This window comes from Colletes latitarsis, chromosome 9 (genome assembly GCF_051014445.1).
Source record: "Colletes latitarsis isolate SP2378_abdomen chromosome 9, iyColLati1, whole genome shotgun sequence".
NCBI classification, from domain to species: domain Eukaryota; kingdom Metazoa; phylum Arthropoda; class Insecta; order Hymenoptera; family Colletidae; genus Colletes; species Colletes latitarsis.
This window is the reverse complement of record NC_135142.1, coordinates 22,825,568-22,843,534: the sequence shown is the minus strand read 5'-3', so window position 1 is coordinate 22,843,534 and position 17,967 is coordinate 22,825,568. Positions and strand designations below refer to the sequence as shown.

At 40.1% G+C, this 17,967-nt stretch overlaps 1 protein-coding gene across 2 annotated transcripts in view; it reads left to right on the top strand.

Annotated features, from left to right (window-relative positions):
* The window catches only part of LOC143345783 (uncharacterized), a 455,578-nt gene that overhangs the window by 381,386 nt on the left and 56,225 nt on the right, over window positions 1-17,967 (top strand). For both annotated transcript variants that reach the window (XM_076773190.1, XM_076773189.1), the window contains exon 4: window positions 17,001-17,135. In XM_076773190.1, coding sequence (XP_076629305.1) covers window positions 17,001-17,135 — 135 coding nt within the window. The remainder of the gene's footprint in view (window positions 1-17,000; window positions 17,136-17,967) is intronic.

The following is a 17,967-nucleotide window of genomic DNA, read 5'->3' as shown; positions in this document are numbered from 1 at the left end:
TTACGATGTATAACGACTGTGAAAAGAGTATATATATAGAAGAATGGAGAATTTTCACTCGAACGACAGTTAAAAGTTTCCAGTCTCCTTTCCGCAGTTTGCCATAATCCGTTCTGATCTCCCATTCGAGGCTGAATGTAGGGGGTTGGTTGCTACAATGACTGCTTCGGAAGGTATTTCAAATTTTTTAATAGATTCTGTTATGATCGGCACTAATAAGTGTAATCAATTTCTTCATAGCGTTATTCGACTTTCTGGTTTATTCACAAATTGCAATTCGTTTGCTCATTAAATATAATAATACTCGTATTCATTTTATAGTGACTTATATTGTCCTCTAATTTTAATATTCAATTACATAGAAACTTCTTAAATTATCATCACACACAAGAATATTTATAATAATCAAAAGAATCCACTTTATAGGTTTCTAGAATTCACAAAAATATTAATATATAAATACAAAAGATAATTTAATTTATTTCCCCTGTTTTGTTAAGAAATTTGAAATATCTCCGGAAATATATTTTTTAAATTTTTTATCCAACCACAGATACAATTGAAATGAATATCTACAAAAGTATATTCAATAGTTTACTGAAAATTCAATTTCCTACAATAATCCTTAGAAATAACACAGCTCGGTCGACGAGAACAATAAGTGCCACAGAATTGTAGATCGTTCGTAGCTTCTTCGATCTTTAATGAACGTTCCCGAACGTTTCGTGCACTGTGCAATTTTTCAAACGATCGTCGGCCGAAATACGAGGCTCGCTTCGCTGAAGAGCCGGTGCACATTGTCACGATCTCGTCTGCGTCGCAGACGACAAGCGAAACGGAATGCAAGACGAATTCGTGCTCGACGACGAATTTGCAGTTGCATGAACACACGACCCTTAACAAAGCTAACAGACAAAAGTGCATGTGGGGGCGTAGCATTGAAACGAGAAGTGGCGCGGGGACGGTAAACCGGAGACAGCTGAGCGAAAAAGGGAATCGAGCGGAGCATCTGTGCACGGTTTATTAGACAACCGGGTAGGGAAATTTTAATAACGAGGTACGATTCACCCACAACCACCCACGATCAACGCGTTCGTTATTATCACAAGGTAGCTGTTGTGAAAAAATCGACGAACATCACGAAAATGACTTGCAAACTAGTAGTTATCAATATCAATTCAGAGATATTTATTACCATCATCGACCATTCTAAATATCTATACAAGGTATTCGGCCACCCCTGGGAAAAATTTTAATGGGGGATTCTAGAAGTCCAAATAAGACGAAAATCAAGAATACCAATTTGTTGACGGTGGCTTCGTTAAAAAAGTTATTAACAATTAAATTCAAAAATTTCAAATCGTTCTGGAAAAATTATTTTTGGTTGCAGGGCTGAATTACAATCATTTTTGGTGAATACACATACCCCTGAAATCCTACCCATTTTCGAGAAAAAAATTCGAGTAGGTACTGAAATTTTTCGGCAAAATTAAAAAATTTCAAATCATACTAAAAAAATTATATTTAGTTACAGGGGTCAATTACAATCATTTTTGGTCATTATACATACCCCCGAAATCCTACGCATTTTCGAGAAAAAAATTCCTTACCGAAAATATAATTTCTGGCCAAAAATTCTGCCCGAATATTCATGCGAATCTTTAAAACGTCATAACTTCTGAACGGATTGGACGATTTTAATGTTTAAAAAAGCAAACTACGCGTATTTTGATGGAGAATATGTACAAATTCTAAAAATATTCGAAAAGTTGGTCCTTCACCTTACAAAATGAGAAAAACCCCATAAAAATGGTCCAATTTTCAAACGACCATAACTCCTAGAATAGTGAATATATTGGATTGAAATTTTGGGAAGAAGTAGAGCTCATGGGTACCTACAAAAAAGTATTAGGCAACTTTTCTGTAGGGCGTCAAACAAAAATACTAAAAATGAGAAAGGAATTTTTAAGAAAAATCGACAGGGTACCTAAATTTTTCGACGAAAACAAAAAATTTCAAATCGTTCTGAAAAAATTATTTTCAGTTGCGGGGGTCAATTACAATAATTTTTGGTGAATAGACCTACCCCCGAAATCCTACTCCCTTTCTAAAAAAAAATTCAATACGAACGAAACTTTAAACTTTAATAACTTCTTAACGATGCCTCCAACAACAAATTAGTATTCTTGATTTTCATCTTATTTTGACCTCTAAAATCTCCCATTAAAATTTTTCCTAGGTGTGGCCGAACACTCTGTATATTGATTTAAACTCTCCGAGAATCTCGTTTGGAAGTACGGAATTATTCCTACGAAAACTTGTCTTGTAGAAAATACATCTATCATAATAATAGAATTTCACATTTTGCTGTTTATTGCATCGGTTTGAAAGCTCGTGGTGTTAACAAGGATCGATTTAAATAATTAATACGAGTATCAAGCTTGTATCGTTTCACGAGATAAATGGTCCTTCGTTAAAGTTTTGTACCTCACTTTCGAATGAAGTCGCACCTTGCCCCAGTTTCTAGAATCACCTTATGTATACGTAACGAGACAATTTCAACCGGAATAAAACATCCCGAGCCCTTGTACCCGTTTACAATTACATGGATCCGTTAGAACGCAGAACGTTTCAACTACCGTGTTTCTGATACAAACGCTGAGAGAAGGAAAACAAGTTTTAACGACGGTGAATGAAGGAAACGATACAAATACGGTGCACAGTCGTAAATAATTATTTATCGTTCTTGCGTCTATTCTTCGAATTTAGTGTAAATTTGTCCACGTTTTGAGAAATGAAAATTGGGTGAACGAAGCAGTCGACGTCCTTGGAGTTGCACTGTAACGGCGAAAGTAAAGGGATATCTGAAAGTATCCTCGTCGCGGAGGTTCGTCGACGACGGTGAAGCTCCGCGGGTACGAACGTTTACGTAATTTCTAAAGAGTCACACTTTTTCCGTTGAAGTCGAGCTCTCTTTACTTCGCCAGGGGTTAAAGCTTCGTAAATATAACCGCCTTATTGAAAGGGAGCTCGCGAAAGAAACGTTGCGGCCGGGATAGAGGAGAATGGACGACGGAAGCGGACGGGACGAAGATGGCGGATGACAAGGAGGACAGATAAAGAGAGTAATTTTCGTGGGTACACAACCCGTAATTATTAATGTCACGGATGAGACTGCGACGGTGAGGCTTTGCAAGCTTCTGCATCTTGGGTTACAAGACAACAGGCTACCCGCGTAAGACGTACGGTTATAGCGGACCATTTTTCATCTCTCGCTGCCGTAACAATCTCTTCCGTTGCCGCTCAGACAGGCCATCTGCGACGAGAAAGGGGAAAACATATTTTTTCCGCTTCGTTTCACAGTCTCGCGTTACTGCGTCATTAACCCTTTCTGTCTTCATTTTCTTCCCCTCCCCACGCGAAACGAATCGAAATGAAATCCGAAACGTATGATTTTTTATATATTTGCGAGACTTCGATCCAATAATGAACGATAACTCGAGATAAGATGGGAATATATTGCATTTTTGCTCCGAAAGTCTGTTTACTTTTGACGAATATTACGAGATTTTAATTACGGTCGCGAAAAATTCTGGATGCACTGAAAAAGCTTTTACAACATACAGACAATTTAAAAGCTCACCCACTATTGCGGTAAAGAGTAAAAGTTGAAATTACCCAGACTCTGCATAGAGCACTGGTTCTTGGTCAGTCGTTTGAATAAAATATTTCTGTGATTGTTTACTCGTTATCGAGATGAAATATTTCTTTAGTTAGCTATCGTGATAGGCGTTGAACAGCACGCTGTTAGGAAAGAGTTAAACATTGAGTATCGATTGGAAGGTCTTTATTAATGAAGCGTGGACACTGAGGTGGATGCACGATAACGGGCGATTGCCTGCCTGTCGAATTAGTCGGTACGGATGATTACTCCCGAATGAGGCTGCGTCGATGACTGGGGTAATTAGGCGGCTCGTCTCTTCAACGTTGCGTTACACGAACCGCACCGGCTGCTGCCACATCATTGAACTGACATTATTCCCGTGACTTCGGCCAGCATAAATATAAACTGCGGTACGTGACCAGTATCGTTTAACCCAATGACAAGTGATGCTGTAACGTTACAGCTGAGCTGAAAATTTCCTTTCAACTGCTTTGCAAGCACTAATCTCGAAGTTTGATAACAGAATAAAAATTTATAATACGTTCGAATATGTATTCGTGAAATATTTCGTGAAAATGAGTAGTCCACGAGTACGGGTGTATTTGTTATTGTATTTATTACTGTCTATGTAGGAAAGACTGTTTTATTTATGTGCAAATACATTTGCATAGCGTTTGGGGGAGAAAATTTAACTCAATTTCTACGGAGCTATGCAATCTTGAATAATTAAGGTTCATGTCTGACCAGTGACGTGGCTGTACTACTTAAATCCAGTATGTACGACTTTATTCGAAACGTCTGCAAGTTTTGCGTACGGGGAAGATCAGATACGATTATCGCATTACTAATTCGTGAAAAAATACATTTTTCAAATAAACAATTTAAAATAAGTATCTAGTATTTTTAGATTGTTACTGTAAATTTTTATTTCCGTTTCAATTGATTCAAAGAATTGCAATTTCGAACAACATTCGTTTCAACGATGGATAAATTTTTCAATTTCCTTTGAAACGTGAAATCAACGTTATTGTACATCCAGTATTCATCAGTTGAAAACCAAAGCGCGTATTTCCCTTGCACCTTTATTATCGTGCTGCTTTTTCGATGGGGGATGCGTTTCATGAAAAAAGGCTATTGGTAACGTCAACAAATGCAGATTAACTTAACGAAATAATTATCATTCGATGCACACGAACGATCGATCATTTCGCCTCGTATTGATCAATTCTATCGACGAATGTAATCTGTATTAAAATATAGATCGCCATTAAGGCAGAGTGGTTGAAACGGGAAGGGCGTGAATTCCGGGAGAGATAGGCCTATTCTACGATCTATCGAAAGATTAATGCATCGAGCATGTACGAAGTACTCGTCGCTGGCTGGGATCGCGTGGCCCCTCGCCCTTCCGACGGACATCCCGGGTTGCAGAGTAAATTCTAGTTTGCGCGTGCATTATCTCGGACGGTCGACGATAAATATTTCGCGCGAGTGTTTCGGCCGTACGCGCGGCTCGGTACATTGGAAAGCCATTATGCGCGGAACGACGCGCCCTGTCCGCGATTTACGCCCGCTGTGTTCCGCCAATGCACAATGGCGTCACTTAATTCGCGTCGAACGACGTCCAGCGTGTTCACCTGGACGGTTCGATACTTCCGTAGTTGGAACTTTAAATTCTGGTGCGGGCCATGGTGACGCGGTAAGGTCCAGAAACATTCGTCCCGACTATCGAAGCTCTTTCAACGAAATACAATTTTCAAACGACCATAACTCCTACAATAGCGAGTGTATTTCATTGAAATTTATTCTTGAAGTAGAGCTCGTGGATATCCATAAAAAAGTACTAAACAACATTTCCGTAGGATGTCAATCAAGTTTATTAATAATCAAAAACGAATTTTTAAGAAAAATCAGCAGGAAGTAGACAAATTCGGTGAAATTAAAAAATTTCAAATCGTTATCAAAAAAATTATTTTTAGGTGCGGGGGTCAATTACAATCATTTTTGGTGAATACATATACCCCCGAAATCCTAACCATTTTCGAGAAAAATATTCAATAGATGGACAAATTTTTGACGAAATTAAAAAATTTCAAATCGATCTGGAAAAATTATTTTCGGTTACAGGGGTAAATTACAATCATCTTTGGTGGACACGCATACCCCCGAAATCCTACGCATTTTAGAAAAAAAAAATCATTACCGAAAATACAATGTCTGACCATTGGTTGACCAGTTCCCCTGAAATTTCATGCGTATGTTTAAAAAATCATAACTCTTGAACGGATTGGAGGATTTTAAAGATTCAAAAGGCAAACTACGCGTATTTTGGTGTAGAATATTTAGAAATTCTAAGAAATTCCGATATGTTGTTCCTTAACCCCATAAAGTGAGAAAACCCCCATAAAACTGGACCAAATTTCAAACGACTATAACTCCTACAATAGCGAATGTATTTCATTGAAACTTATTCTTAAAGTAGAGCTTATGGTTACCTACAAAAAAGTATTAAACAACATTTCCATACAGCGACAGCCAAATTTATTAAAAATCAAAAACGTCGAGGCTTTAAATTCTGTGTGACGCGATAAGGTCTAGAAACTTTCGTCCCAACAATCGAAGCTCTTTCAACGGAATACACGTAGTCCTCTCTTACGATGGGACCTTTTTAACAGTAATTAATCGAATTTTAGAACGGTACAATAAATTCGCGCCTCGACGATATACGATATACGTTTTCTATTAAAGTTCGCGATAATAAAAACATAATTATCGGTAAGAGTGAAAGATTACGAAGATTCGAGGAACCGTGAGCTCGCCAGTGCATTGTCCCGTTTCTAAATCCGTCGCAGAAACACATTCGGTGCTTAAGAATTAACGTGGCCACTGCGATGGCTTTGTTCGAGACTTCCCCGGCTCTCGCGTCTTATTACGGACAATCCCTGAAGATCTCGGATTTCTATTCGTCCCTGGTTCTGAGACGAGTGCCTCGGATAGCGCCGGTTTCGACAGAAGAGCCTTTGTGCACCAGCAGAACACCCATTGTCCACTTCGCTCGCGCCCTACGTGCTCATCCATCGCTTCTTCTTCTTCCCCTTACCCCCTGGCTCCCTTCGCCTAGCTATCGTTGTCTCGAGTATCTCCAAGGAATAGCGACGGACACCAGATTCCGACGAGACCTTCGCGACTGCTGAATACAAGCACAAAACGCCACTTTTACACACCGGAATCCAACACTTTGTTATGGGTCCGCCGTGGCGAATTTCGCTGCGACTCTTCTCAAGGGTTTGCATTAAACGGATTTTCGTCTTTTAATTGGACACCGGGAACTCCTTCCGGGCACTCTTCCCTGACCCTTTTCGAACGTCGCTCAAATTGCTCACCGCGAATTGAAAATAATTTTGAAAGCTTCCTTTATCCAAAGTAAAATCATTCTTTAATATTTTAGAACAGTTTGATAGAGTGGCTCCATTCGTTTGCAGGCGTTCTGAAATTAACCCGTCAAGGGTAACATGATAATCGAATCCAACAGAAAATGGATATACTTATATGCAGTTCTAATGATCCAGAGAAAGAGACGATCCTTGTATCGCACGCGATCCGATCGACGATTTTTAAGGCATCGGCGAAATGAGTTGTAATTACGAGCACGGCATGAAATTCCTCGAAATTCGGCACGCAATATCGCGGCTTAATGACGCCCGTCTGTTAACGAAGGATTATGATACGCTCGTTAAATCGCTCGTCAGGGGAAACTTTTCCAGTTCCCTGCATTAGGGTTGATCGATTGCTTCGTTTCAGCGACGGGAAAAAGCCGGAAACTTTCGCAACGCCGGCGAATACGTCGCCCAGTGACAGGGGTCTGACTTTTTAATTATATATTTATTTTTTTTTTTTCGTCCCACTGAAAAACAAAAAGGTTGTTCCGTAACTAAGACTGACCGTTTTCAAAACACGGAAAACCTCGGGCATCGGCGATACGATCGATCAAACTTGACAAAAATTATGAGCATCGCGGTGCACGGTTGTCCAAACATATAAACGACTGTCAGTTTTAATTTAATTTTAGCTTTCAGAAATGATAGTGTATACCATAATAATATAGAAGAGATCGAAGTCATATAAAAATTCAGTGTTATATATTTCGTTTCTAGTATCGTGCTTTCTGTTTGCTTTGCAATATTACTCAAATTTCGTAAGAGAATATTTTTTGATACATAATCTTGGATGATGTACGGTTTCGATGTCAATTTTTCGCCGCTGACAGCATAAACGCACTGGAAACAGATATATTTGAAGATCAAATTGCGAAATTGATCCTCGACGGTTTCGGTGGAAACCAAATTTCAAATATTACAAAAAAAAAATAAACCCGGAAATTCAATCTGCGATCTGTTTTACCCGTTTGTGATATTTCTATAACTACGGGATTTTTAATTCATTTTTCATTTAAATTTCCATAGACGTTAAAAAGAAAGGGTCGACCAGATTTTCAGATTTCGTTAATCAATAGGATCATTCTGACAAACTTAATATTTCATTACCGATTTATGATGTATTTGTATGTGGTAAATTCGCTTTGATCCCGGCTAGATTGTTAAAATATCGTCGGGACGAAAGGCGAAAGCGAAGGTGTCGCGTATCGGGCGACAATTAGGATCCGTTTTATTAAAAATACTTTGAAGAATATCGGGGCTGCTGGTCGATGAGGCGATATTTGGCCCTCGCTAATGGATCGTGACCGATCGAACGGCACTTTGCAAGTGGCTGCGTGGTCGATGGACCGTAGCTCGAACGAGCTAAAGGAAACTGGAAGAGAGAGAATCGGTCGCGGAAGAAGCGCGACAGTGTCGATGACGATAGTAAGTCCAGGTGAGAGCACCCTGGCTTTTATTTCGTGTATTGGTAATAGCATAGAGTGCTTCTCTCGAAGTAATAGAGGCTTGAAGACCCCTTAAGTGACGTTCGACACTTTACGATCGCTCTTTACAGACGTTCCCTCTGCCTCCTTTATTCCCAGGTGGATCCATCTCTGATATCTTTTATCGAGCAAAAGGGTGAAAAAGTCAATGAAACTACACGTAGGATATATCGTTTCCGCCATTTATTTCTTCTTAACCTTTTCAGGCTTTACGTAAATTTCACTGCACATGGACTTCAACGATACACGGGGAATCTATGTGAAAAAGAAGTCGACCACGTAGAACGATATTTTTTCGCAGGATGGTTCGTTTTCGAATAACTCGATATCGTAGATTCGTCGAGTAAGCGTGCACTTGACTACACTGTAATCCCTATTTCCGATTGAGACTCTCAGTCTTTGTCATTCCGTCGATATGCTTGTAGTAATCGAGAGTACATCGACGCGATCCTCGCGTCGATGTACCTAGAGAAGAATGCGAGCAGAGAACGGGTAAAAGAGAGAATTATTCTCGCATTCGAGCATTTTCAAACAGAAATTACTCTGGAAAATGTTCACGGAAGAACAATACGTTGGGCAAAATTATGGTGACAGAGAAATGCGAGTCATTAATAAAAAAAATTCTACAGTAAAAAGCACCTTGTTTGCACTGCTTTACTATCTAATGTAATTAGTAATATGCATTAATGTTTCTTTTATTTATTTCTTTCTGAGTTTTCGACATTTAGAAATTTTATTTCCGTAGAAACTATTCGATCAATATTTGACTCATATTGTAAGTACATTTAATAATTTTTTTATCAAGATTACTCGCACAGGTGCGTGGATAGAAAAACTTTGAAAACGACACGTTCGCTTTGTATGCGTTACTTTCGAGTCACGCTTCGTAAAATGGTTTAAAAAATAACTGTCCATGATTATTCTCGTTATAAAAATCGTCGATGAACCCATTTTCGCGTCGAAAAGAATGTTGTTGACAAAATAATGAAATTTTTTTTTAAATATCGATCATTTACAATTTTTCTCTCGATTAAATCGCACGAAACGTTCGTTGGAATTTCCCCCCCCCCTCCCCCCATAGAAATGGATTCGATATCTAGTAAACAAATTTTTTTCGTCCCTGTAACGATCGAATGAAGTAGTATATAAACGAAATAACGCGACTGCAATTTATATCCACTCTACTAGTCAGTCGAATAAAGAAATTTTCTTCGAATTAAATTAAAACTAATAAAAATAAAATATTTCAACTATAATACATATTTTAAATTAGCTTATACGATGGTAAACCCAATTTTACCATAACTATTTACTCGAAGCTCGGAATAGTGAAACTTTGGGAACTCGGGTTCGACTGGACAGAATTTTGCAGGAGAAACGATCTTCCTGTGTTCTGAATGGGTCGAAACTTCCACTAGTTGAATAAAGAAATTTTCTTTGAATTAAATTAAAACTAATAAAAATAAAATATTTTGATTATAATAGATACTTTGAATTGGTTTATACGATGATAAACCCAATTTTACCGTAACTATTTACTCGAACCTCGGAATAGTGAAACTTTGGGAACTCGGGTTCGACTGGACAGAATTTTGCAGGAGAAACGATCTTCCTGCGTTCTCGATGGGTCGAAATTGCATACGAGTAACGCGAGAATGTCGGCGTAAATCCAGTCGTGCATCTTCCGAGGCTCCTTTGAAGCCGGTTCGCGTATTTCTTATTTTACGGAGGATCCGAAACCAGGATGGGCTTCCCTTCGCGTCAAAGTTCGCCAGAGTTTTTCGGCCCCCAAACCCGTTGCATGTTTTCGCGTACAGCATTACCGGATGCGTGCTTTTTTTCTGCCCCGTCCGCAGGGTCTGCCTTAATTATTTCGTCGACTTTGCTGCCGGGGAAATTCGCCTCGTTTGCTCCGTCCACAACCGAAAGCTCGAAACGTTCGTCCAACGCGCTGGAAAAATCGCGAACGCTTTTATTAAATTGGTCCGTCCTTTCTAAACTACGAATTTAGCGGTGGAATTAATATTACGCCGGACGAGAACTTTCCTTCGAATGGAAAAATATAAATTACGACAGAGTTTCTTTTTTAACGAGCGTCAAACGTTTCTTTCGATCGTTAATATTTGTCTGAGGTTCTCGAATCGTGATTTTTTATTCCGTTTCCATAACATCGTGCAAACTGCGTAGATCGATGATGCTGTGACGCGACTCTGTCGATGTAAAGCACTATACAAATTCTTCTCCGTTCGTGGAAAACGTCAAGCTCGTTGCACTTTCTGTCCAAAGCAGACGCATGATCCATTCCTGGAAACGGGATCAGGAAATTGAGGGCCCCCGCTACGAGACAGATGAGTTTCCCTCGTAGTGTTCTCCGACACGGTGTGTGGGTGCACGATCACGCTCGTGTGTTTCTGCATCGATGTTCCCCGATTATCCGAAATATAATCTAGTAGAATCCTCGGGCATACGTTCTTTACTCGTCGAAAAGCTATAACTCTGAAACGATCCTGGCGACGAGATCCAATTTGCGATGTACATAATCTCGGGGAGACAGCTTCGAGTGTACACGTGTACGAAGGTTTGAGTTAGGTCGACGGAAACTTGGTTAGAAACAGCGCATCTTCCGTTGGATGCAAAACTCGAATAAATCTCGCTCACCAAAAATTCAATAACTTCGTTGTCAAACTATTTTAGTCGTTCTACGTTCAGCTGTTATCTTCGACTTCGAACTTACTTTCTGACCACATCGAATCCTTTAAAGCTCGAATCGTGTATAGCTGAGAGAAAGGATGATCAGTCCCTGGATTAAGGGGAATGTGGTGGCGCGAGCAAGTCGAATGTGGACAGTATCGAGAACTTTTCAGTAATGTTCTTTTCGCCTTGAAACGGTGGGCTACTTAAAGTTTTCGTAACTTTTGGTTTGTTCATTGGGAAGGATTATTTTTGAGGATTAAAACCTTCCACATCGCGCGCTTATTTTTATTTAGCGAAGATCAAAGTTTAAGAGATGAAACTACCCTCTAAAGTTTCATATAGAATTTTTTTAAAAAGTACACAAGTTAAAACGCTTCAAATCACTGCATTTAAACCAGGAACCATCGTGAGCTTGACAACCATCGGAAATTTCACGTAACATTTTCATCCAGTGGCCAATTTTCGATTTCTAAGCAATCTCGAAATTTTCCGACGAAAATCCAAGTAACTTTCGTCCAGTTTCACGGTGATCCTTCCGACCAGTCGTTCTCCCGATCCTCGTACATCTTCCCCGTCCGGCGATTCGTCTTTATCAAACGCGGTAAAAGAACAGAACGACGTCGAGGAAGAAAAGACGATCGAGGAGGGGAGACGGTCGCGCAACCGAGAATTCCCGGTGAAACTGAATTTTCCCCGTCGAAGACTGCAAAGTGCAGGGTAAAAGAGCAGGTAACTCGCTTCCACGAAACTTGCTGCCGGTCGTGGGAGCGAGAAAGACTCCCGTCGTGGTGTATAAAGACTTGGAACGAAAGGGGTCCGGGAAGGTCTTTGGCGCTTGAAAGATTAAATCGCCGTGAACGTATTTATTCGGGCTTTCAAGGGGACCACGGATACCATATTCCTCCAAATGGGATTCTACGGAGCGTGTTACCCGTCGAACGGATTGCCGGCATTCCGTGATCGATGAAGAGTCGACTGCCGCGATTTCGTGCCTCGTTTGCGACTATTTGCCCCGGTACTACATTTTCTGATTTGCATTGAACAGCGAACGTGATCGAGAATTTCTAACTACTAAACGATTCTTTCGACAAAGCATAGAATTTTTGCGTCGAACGTCGCGGGGCTAATAACAGACGTCGAAACTAGGCGAGAAATTTATTAGACGATCCTGTAAATTACGAATAAGAAGAGTACCGAACGAGCTGGAAAAATTGTTGAGTAAGAGAAGTGGAAATTTAATCGTCGAACTGTGCACAACAGATTTTAGTTTGACATCGGTAAGGATCTCTATTGAGATACGAAATTTCAATGTCACGTTACGGGAAAAGTTCGTAATTATACGACTCCCGTGCCAGGCTCGACGCCTCTGAAATTTCCATTCGATTTCAGCGCGGTTCCCGGTGATTATTATTATTAAAAATACAAAGCGTCACGGCGCTGCAGAATCGCGAAGTTTAAATTATTTTTCACCGAGGTCGTTTGATCGCCGCACAGTGTCTCGAAGGTGCAACAACGCTGGACGCTTAAGGCTAATGACTTTCCGTGTCGCGTTATGAATTTTAATGAGATTTATAATTACAAAGCAGCTCGTGCTTTCTACCCGAGTGAAACGAACAAGAGATAAGGCGGTGAACGGGGTGCAGGTTGATCGATCGTTTAGATCATAATTCTTTCCTCTTGTTACCTTTGGCATCGCGGTTTGTTTCTCACTCTCCACGCTCGCCGGGGGGGAAAACTATCTTGCTTCTTTCTCTTGACTGCGTCATAAATATTTTATAACCGACAGGAATGAAGGTGGAACGAAAACTATTCGCGAAATCAAAAGGTTTCTATTTTTTGTATCAACCCCGTCGAAAATTTATCAAATGGGAGGATTAAACAGTGTTAAGAAGTGAATATTGAAGAGTCGTGAAGTGAAATGACGCTAAAATAACATTCTATGTTAGAAATTGTAAAGAAATTTAAAAAATGATCGATTGACCGGTCGTGGTAGATGTAGCGTTAAAAAAGTCAGCGTGTATTAGGCAACAATGATTTATTCCAATGTAGATTATTACAATTTCTCAGTATTCGATTTTCTCGATACCAAATAAGACTCAGGGTACTCGAAATAAAATTTTAGGTCTCGCCAGACACTCGACTCAGCCTGTAAGGCAGGAACGAGAACGGAGAAATCTCTTTTAATCTGTCTGTTCGGCGTCCTCGTGCACAGGGTAGATCGTAGGTTTTCGAAGGTGCCAACCAACCGGTGAAATTCAACGAGGAGGTGGTCTCGAATACAACCCACCTCGATCGATAATCGAACAGCCAGAAGGAGCGTTAATACGCGTAATCTCGCCATGCGTGCGTTGGTAGGCGTAGTAAGCATGCACGATGGTGACCTGAGCACAAATTTCCAAACCTATCAGGAAAGACAGTGAGTTAGGGCACCTTAGAAATCTAGAAACAGTCATTTATCTTCTGAAGGCCTTATTACTTCCTCCTTTTGCTGTTCACGAGGTTGGATTAATTTTTCTTTCCACTCTTATTAAACGAGGAGTAGTTTGCAAATGTCAACCGACTGTCTGAGATCGATGGCGCATAATTATGACACTAATGGAAAGGATTCGATTGCTGGTGGAGCTAAGGTAGCTCATATTTGTTGTAACGGTGTACGTGCAAGGTTAGTACGAAGACAAATAGACGGTGTTTGAGTTTCGTAGAGTGTATGGCTTTCCTAAGGATCGAATAGGGATCTTGACATGAGATAGGCGAATGAACGATTCTGTCAACCGTGCTACTCGAACCTATTGGAAGGGTTAACTCCTACCACATGGTTCAACTGCTGTTGGGATGCTGAAAGGGTCGAAGGTAGCCATCTGTAACTATATTTACTTGGGCTTCTAAGTCTGCTTTATATTTCACACTGGCTAAAACCACTCTATAGTCAAAGCCGCCTCTGATAAAGTTCTGCACCCCTAAATTCGTGATCGCGTCAACGAGTTCTGCTATATCGCGCGGTATTAATTAGCACGACGCACAGTGGCCATCGTCTGGTCACTATAGAAACATCCATTCGTCGTAGAATTTTCCTCCTAGTGTTTCCAACCCCTCTACGAAGAGCGACTGTGTCACAGTTGAAGCGAACTGAACTGAAATATCCGTTATGATCTGCGTCGTCGTTAGATTTCGAGCGCAAAGAGCAGAGCACGCACACGTTTACTCTGTGTCGAGCAGAGTAGGTGGTCGAAGGAAGGTGGCAGAAGGTGAGACGAAGAGAAAAGGCTCACGGTGCGTGTGAAATTCGCTGATATCATAATAAATACTAGATTTCCGGCAAACTCGCTCGTCGGATTCGAACTTCGTCGCTGTAGTTTGCTAGAAAGCTTGTTTCTCGTTAATTGTTTCCATTAGCGCGTTGACTGGTATGCCAGACCCCTCAAATCGTCCACGAAAACGAAACTTTGTTTTAGGACGAAACAGCCTCGTTAAAATTCAAGAATCCTGTCTTGAGAATTAATTTTTTGCTCATATATGAGTGTCAAAATTGTTCCCCTTAAATATCGATTATATGCATATTAATATCGTCGCGTACATAAGTTTGGTTCCGTATTCGACGCAGGAAACATGAATATTGACAGAGAAATTAACATATTACACGAAACTAAAGCAGTGCGTCTTACAAGATTTACCTTGTTAAGGTATACAAACTCTTGGGAAAAAGATAAGATGTGGAATAGAAGTATGATGGGGATGGTTGAGAACATTGGTGGTGGAACAGGGTATGGGGACATGCAGGTTCCCCTCGTTCCCTCGAGAAAAGGTTCTCGGACCAGAAGCTTCCAGAACGATTATAACGATTTTCACGGTAAACATTTGCCCATAGCTTACGCTTGCTGCTGCGGTTCAAGTTAAATTGCCTTCAAAATTGCATCCCCCTAGTGGCGCTGCGTTATAATGGTAACCCGGCCACCGACTCGGATCGTTCGCATAAATTTCAGCGCGGTGAGCTTTGCCAGAACTCGCAACACGTTGCGCGTGTGCTCGTAATTGAGCGAGGATAATGATAAACAGGAAGTTTTACGTGGATTCATCGATGACGATGACAACGGGGGCGGAATTATGCGTGGACGACCCCCGTCGCGCAATTTTGCAGCTCTCTCTCTCTCTGTTTTTCAGTCGAATTTCTCGCGTTGAATTTTCGACGCTTGCTGGAGGATAATTTATTACCAAAATATGAATATTTCATTTCGAGGGAATTTTTGTACGCGAAACTCATCACAAGTTATTATCTCGTTCTTCGGGAAATTTTATCTTGCTTCTCTTTTAGAGTCAAAGAAGATACTGCGACTAATAGAAAATAAGTTTAAATATTTGAGACCGTTGATTATAATGATAATGAACTTCGTACTTCAACTTTGCTACTGACAGAACCCATCTGCTCTTCAAACAAAGTTCAAAATCCGTTCGCCTCTTTGTATTTATTTAGGAAAAGTAATTATCGTTTCGAGTACGAAGTACGTTTAAGCAGACGAATGTATCAGACTAAATTTTTTCGTTAAATAATTCCGAAATGCGGCGAATCTAACGATCTTGTATGAAAGAACTGATAGAAGAATTTTTGTTGAGTCAACAAAGTCGAGGCATCGGTGCTCTGGAAATTGTGATATATTTTCATAGGCGAGATCAAGACTAAGCTTACTCTCGGAGAGATTTAAGAAATCGCGTCATTTTTCTGTACAAGTTACGGAACGACGTAAAAAAATCGAAGAACTTTTACCACCGAGGCTCTGAAGCGAGCATAAATTTTCTTTTTACGAAGGCTGTCGTACATCAAAATTCCACAAAGTTTTCCTCGTGTAGATGTAAAACTCTCAGTCATGACAGAATTAATACAAAATATAGAAACTAAAAGTTGAAACAGCAGTGTACGCTATTTGTTATTGCGTCTATCTCGCCAGCGGTGAAATCGAGCAAACACGATCAACAAAATTTCCCTTTACGGTCATCTTTGCACCACCTAATCCTCCTCGTAAAAGCGTGCTCTCTGGAAGAAGAAGAAATCTCGTATGTGCAATACGCTGCGAAAGAATCGGAGGAAAGCTGCTGAACGAAAGAAACGATACGTTTGGGAAGGAATATTGAGGCAGAAATCCAATGCGAGGATTCTGCGGCAAAACAAGTCGAATAAATAACACCATGTGTCTTTCTTCTACGTCTCTTTATCCTCGTGATTCATAGCGTTAAATTGCTCTGCTTAATCCCGACGATATTCGTATTCGTTCTTATTTTCTTTCTTCTGTAGTCTTACAAATCACGTTCAAGCCAGTAATTAGTTTTTCCAGGGACGGGAAAAATCGTAAAAAGAAGCGGACGAAAGGACAATTTAATTTTGTACTACGCGTTATGAAAATATCAGAAAGTAGAGATACGAAAATGTCTTTGAGACTTTAGATGCCTTCAATATTTTTCTCCTTTTTTATATAAACGTTCCTCCAATATGGTATTATTCTTCATTATTGGAAAATAACATAGATATTATTACGAGTAATAGAACTTCCTATAATAATATACGTAACCATGAATAAAATAATAATACGAACTTCTGACCGTGTTTGTTTAACAGATGTGCTTCAAATTAACTGAATCATAAGCTAACAAAAAATTTCACGACATGTAATATACCGTGCTGTTTGTTTCTTGTGGTTCGATAAATTATTCTGACGTTATTCCTCTATTTTCCAGAGCTTGCCACAAACTCCAGCTGGCGGTGTCGGTGGAAAAGGAAGCGGAAGTGCTGGCGCCGGTTCTGGTATGGTCAATGGTTCCGGTGCCGATCATCAAGATATTCGTGACGGTGCTGCTTTAAATACAGAACACGTAAGGAATTCTATTTCGCTCATTTTCCATCAGTAAATCCCCATTAAAAATCCAATATTCAAGATTTAATAAAGGGAACTTGTTGCGTATTCAGAAAATTAAAAGTCTTCCATATCTGCGATTGAATTTTAATTATGATCGTCGTATTTTTCAATACCTCGTTGGGACAAAATTCTTAACCCTCGAGAGACGTTGTAATGTCTTGTATAATTTATTTTCTTTAAATTGTAATAGTTCTAACAATCGTAATAAACTGTTCAAATATTTGTGAGCAGAAGAAAATAAATTATTCTCTTAGTACGCTTTGTATTTTTTTAAAATAGTTGTGTGAGAAATTGATTCGTTGAGGTCTGCAATACGTTTCGATGTTCAAGTTCAAGAATAACCTCGAGTAGCGTTCGATAGGAAATTTTAATCGCTCGAAAATATTTTCTCGAGAGGGGGGAGCAAGAAACGTGGCCGGGTCGCGGCACAAAACCGTCTCGTAAAAATTTCGTCACGCTTTCAACTATAACGCCGCGCGACGGAAAAAAGCTGCAAGTTCCAGACCGAGCGAACAAGAACAAATCGCCCGTTCCACCGACAATGATTGCCGTTACTGTTCTTCGAAACTTCCTTAAAAGTACCTCCACGAGAAAAGTTTCGCAGTGAAAGCAACAAAGTGAGTCATTCGGCGTGCCGCGGGGCATTGTTTGCTTTCTTTCGCCTTATTTCGTGGCTACTTTTATATCGTCGGATAGCGAAGTCCAGGGAGAAATAAACGAAAGAAAAGACAGTCGACATATGCGAACGATCGTGAAAATCCACGCAATTACTCTACTCGCGCGTAAAG